This window comes from Rhinichthys klamathensis, unplaced genomic scaffold (assembly GCF_029890125.1).
Source record: "Rhinichthys klamathensis goyatoka isolate OS25496 unplaced genomic scaffold, OSU_Roscu_1.1 h1tg000311l_1, whole genome shotgun sequence".
Classification (NCBI taxonomy): Eukaryota; Metazoa; Chordata; class Actinopteri; order Cypriniformes; family Leuciscidae; genus Rhinichthys; species Rhinichthys klamathensis.
The window spans coordinates 197,404-202,207 of record NW_026606829.1 but is presented as its reverse complement, the minus strand read 5'-3'; the positions used below and the strand labels follow the sequence as shown (position 1 = coordinate 202,207).

The window sequence follows — 4,804 nt, the reverse complement described above, 5'->3', positions numbered from 1 at the left end:
AGAGATATACTTTGTTTGTTTCTATTTCTCCCTGGCCCTGAGAGGTAAATGCCCCCTTAACTCTTTAGGCTATAACGTACAAATGCACTCAAGATGACCCCTTGACCACCTGCTTTTCCTTACCTCCACTGACTCCCAACCACAGTAAATGATCACCCAAAGGCCCCCTCTCACTACATTCGTGAGAACAGATGAGGCCATCATTAGGAATCACTGAAATCAGAGTAATAATAGAAAAATTCCATAACATGGTCAACTTCAGGATGGGAGCTGAAAGCCCCTCACCCACTTCTTCTTCTTTCTGCAGTCATGTCTTCTCTCTGTCGTGTCTCTGCCCTTTCACCTCTTCCATTCGACACTGAAGCCATCTGAAATTTGAACACTCAGAGAACTGCATGAATCAAATTAACTTTATAAATATTTGTTCCTGAGCAATTAGCTCTTTATCTAAATTCCATTTTTAACCATCTTTTTCCTAGTTATTTTATACTATATAATAATCACTGGTTGACAACAGCAGTTCCCTCATTATATTTTTAGTAAAGCAAGATCTTCATTGCTGGAAAAAGGAAGCTATTTCTTCATTACAATATGCAGTGATAATCTAACTTTGACTATCTGAATATAATCCAATTAAATAATTTTCTTCAGTCTCTCTTCTATATTTGCATGCTGTGTTCAAAATAATCTAACATGGTGTACATTTTCCTCAACCAGGAATTCCTTTTATCTTTTTAATTGAATCAACAATTCCCATTTACTACAATTCTAAGATTGCTGTAAATTATTTTTGACTGTTGAAACTTAGTCACCCAATCTTGCTCTCTTTCAGCACACAAAAAGTTATTTTTCTTAGCACAAACTTAATTATCTACAATGGAATAATTTTTCTCACTTTGTCTTCATGGATAATGAGATACAAATTTTAGACGTCTTCAGATATTATATATAATATTTTAAGCACGTGCAATCTTATTTATATTTATCTATTACGGTAATATATTATATATATCCTTACATGTATTTATTACATATATATTTTATTATTTTAACTTATTTCATACTACCATAATCTGTAAGATTAATATCTTGAAACAATTGTTTTCTTTTACTATTTCTTTTATTTTACTACACATCATTTATACTTGTCCCTCACGCTCATTCACACATTCCAACAGTAGTCCCAGACTAAAATGCATGTTTGAGCTGAAAGCAATTTGCACTGACATATCTTAAAATATGTCAGTCAGTGCCATTGTTTTATCTCAAGATGAACATCAGAAATGATGTTAGGGCACTTTTTTAAAAGCTACTTTAACTGCAACTAAGGCCTAATCCTGGCTTAATCTAAGCCCTGTCTGTGAAACCAGGCCTCAATGCTATAGTAGTGTATTGCCTTCTAAGCATCAAATATAACAGCTATGATATGAGAAGACAAAGTTAGTCAGTATAAAGGCACAGTGTAAAGATGTGTGGATTCATAAACCATGACTAATATTAATCACTTGTTGTTTATGACATTTTTTGGAAAGTTTGCTGGGTCATTTATCTACAAAAAAGCATCAAAAGCAGTCTTAACAGACTGTCTTTTGTTATAAGGTCAGGATTATAGACTCTAATGTCTTATTATGAGATATGTTTGACTTTTTGGTTTAATATCTTGAAACCTCACAAAATGTTATCGCTGATGCATGGGGAATTCTTCATATGCGCAAGTACACACACACACACTATAAGAATGACTTTGATGCTGCTGGGGCTTTTCTTTTTTAAACAATAAGCGCTTTCACTGGCATCTCCAGGTGAAATGAGGGGATTGTGGGCCGCCATGGACGCTGTATTGACTGGACGTGCAAACAATAGGACAACAGGTTCTCAGCACCTTTCACTTCATTCAAAGTTCAAATCAAGACAAACACAGGATAAATACACTAGGTTTTATAAATATAAAAAAAATCAGTAATAACTTCATTGATCTTACAAGAAATAACTTTTATTTTTTTAATAAAAATAATAAGGAGATGTACAAAATATTTTGAATGCTACGTATGCTTGTTGGTCTTTGGTCATGAATTACATTAAGACAGAAAGAGTATCAAAGAGGAACCTCAACCTCTATTTCTATGAATTATGAATTTTGCCTACATTGCAAAATTGACAGTGATTTTCCGAGATGTTGTCATTTTGAACAATGTCTGCGTGCACAAATTTTCAGCCTGCACTTAACTTAAAAAGAAAATCATACAACTATACGTCCTGTTTTAAATGTTTTAATATTTATTTACATTTGTGTAATAAGACAGAACAATAGTTACTTTTAGATTACTTTTAACCTAACTCATTTATCACATTGGAATAAATAGGATACCATGTAGCCATATTAAATACAATATAAAAATACAAAGAGAAAGAAAATATATTACATTCTGGATATATTTAAAAACAACATGAAGTGCATTAAACATTACATTACATCAGGCTTTCCCAAACTGGGGTGCGTGAAGAAATTGCAGGGGGTTTGTTAGTTTATTTATTTTTAAAGAAAGGCTAATTGTTAGGCGAATTAAATAAATCACAATTTTAAATTAAAATAATAAAAATGTGTTCAAAAGACAATTTCACAAAACTAGAAGACTTTCTGAATGCACATAATAAGAGATATGCTTTTTATAGAAAGGAACATTCTAAACATGAAAACAAATTCACCCTTTTCAGATCCATCAAAATTATTAATTATATTGTGTTAATAATTTGTAATCATGTAATCAATAAAAAAGTAACTGTAGTGAGGTAGTACTTATTTTTTGGAGTCTGATTATGTAATCCACCCAGAAATGTTTGAAAAATAATCAGCATTATTTTACTGAACAGACTATAATGATCTTCAACAGAAGAGCGATGACTTTTATTATGAAATAACTTCAGGTTAGAAGTCGATGAGGAAGTGGTTCCTCTGTTATGTGTATCTTTCACCTTTACATTTCAAACTATGTGCATGTGACGAGTGTTATACGTCTTATTATATAGTTACAACTCGAAATAGGCCAGATATACTCAATGTTATTGTAGTGGTAGACTTCGCAATCAAACTTTGAAAAAAGTGAAAGTGCCAGCAGAACACAGACCCTCCTCATGCCTGATCTGATCCGCACGCCGGTGCAGCTTTACCGCTTTCTGCTGCGCTGCTGCAAACTCCTGCCATCAGCAGCCATGCAAAAACACTACCAACACGCCATCAGACAGGTACTTTTATAAACTTCAAACCGAGCTACCTATCAGACTGCAATTAGAATACAAGCAGTATATAACCCAAGAAATAAAACGTTACCCAAGTATATGTGCAGGAGTCAGGAGATTGTTCTGCTGTCAGGTGTCAATGTGACTTTCTTTTATTTCAGAGCTACAACAGTCATGCGGATGAGGATGATCCAGAAAGGATTCAGATGATCATTCAAAGAGCTATATCCGACGCTGACTGGATTTTAACTAAAGTACGCGCTTTTTTTGGCACCAGAGAAAATACGAATCGTCATTATTTGATTCACATTTGATTTTACTGTTTTTATCTTCTTTCCTAGTACACTAAAAAGAAGTGATCACCATGGAAAGTATACAGCATGAAGCTGACAAAGGTCATTTAGCCTACAGACTTGCTGCTAAACATACAACAACAACAAATGAAACTGAAATCATACCCACAGATTGTAATCACCAAATAGTCATAAAAGTATAACATTTGGCTGGTTTTTACTTGATAAGTTTTTATAAGAGTCTTTAAAAGCATCCTGTTATGTTCTGAAACCGTGATGTTTATTATAAAGACAATAAAACAAGGCCCACACCCTTAGATCGGCCTTAGATTTATTCACTTTGGATCAGTAGCGGCTCCTGACCGTAAATGTAGGTAGATTCTGGGTCTTTGGGTTGTGCTTCCTTTGCAAAGCCATTAAAATGATTGATGGATATAAGTCATATGCTCGCAAGTTAACTTAATATTGTTTTTTTGTGTTAATAAATGTATTATTTAATGTTACATTTGTCTACTTAGAATTTTTTTCCCCACCAAAAAATTAGTTTGAGTTAACCATAGTTGGCAAACCCCTTTAAAGCAATTAAAGAATTTACTAACTGATCAATTTATTAATGTGAAAAAGTAAATAGGCATTGCAGTGGGATCAATTTGATCTTTGTAAAAAATCATTTTGTTCTCGTGACAAAGCAGGTAAGGTGTTTATGAACATGATCATCTGTTTTGTAACACCTGGATATGTAAACTTTTCTGATATTGTGGGTAATGAGGAAGAATTGGAGTAACTCGTTTAGTATATCAAATGCATGATAGATTATGTAATGGAAATCATTGTCCAGGAATACATTTTATCTTTCTCCTTCCCAGACAAATAATTGAATTTATTGCTAGCTACTGGAAGCTGGGTTGTAAAAATGTGTGTTTATGACAGGTAAAATGTTCCGGATAATGACGTTATTTTGTTATAATAGTAAGTTATTCTGTTATCATCATAACACAGTTTGTTAAGGTGATATAAAAGACAGTAAAGTAGAAAATGCAACAGAAATGTGAATGCGTTATCAAAACAAAACTAGTCATCAGTATGTTTCTGTGTTTAATGTGTGTTTAAATGTAAATTCAGGAGTTGATTATGAATCAGATGACCTGCATTGCACTCTTGCTTGTCGAATCCTGTGATATGGTTGCTGTGTGTGACATTCATTAGTTGCTAAACAATTGGATGGAAACTTCATTGCATAATGCAAAATCGAAAGTAGTTAGATCATTTCAAGT

At 33.2% G+C, this 4,804-nt stretch overlaps 1 protein-coding gene across 2 annotated transcripts; it reads left to right on the top strand.

The window, feature by feature from the left end:
* The first annotated feature begins 2,934 nt into the window (after nucleotides 1-2,934).
* Nucleotides 2,935-3,669, top strand: lyrm9 (LYR motif containing 9). 2 transcript variants are annotated; one of them, XM_056271220.1, is made up of 3 exons: nucleotides 2,935-3,243; nucleotides 3,399-3,491; nucleotides 3,579-3,669. In XM_056271220.1, the coding sequence occupies exons 1-3, from the start codon at nucleotides 3,133-3,135 to the stop codon at nucleotides 3,594-3,596; spliced, it is 222 nt and encodes a 73-aa protein (XP_056127195.1). In that variant the 5' UTR covers nucleotides 2,935-3,132; the 3' UTR covers nucleotides 3,597-3,669. The 2 variants fall into 2 exon arrangements, with proteins under 2 accessions (XP_056127195.1, XP_056127194.1); XM_056271219.1 differs by lacking the exon at nucleotides 3,579-3,669 and having other exon boundaries at nucleotides 3,399-3,571.
* Nucleotides 3,670-4,804: the final 1,135 nt, after the last annotated feature.

What these genes read in the sequence shown, in the direction of transcription:
- lyrm9 (XM_056271219.1), top strand. Translation starts at nt 3,133, where the DNA reads ATGCCTGATCTGATCCGCACGCCGGTGCAGCTTTACCGCTTTCTGCTG. An exon ending in ACCAACACGCCATCAGACAG is followed by an intron (nt 3,244 to 3,398) that starts GTACTTTTATAA and finishes CTTTTATTTCAG; the next exon opens with AGCTACAACAGTCATGCGGA.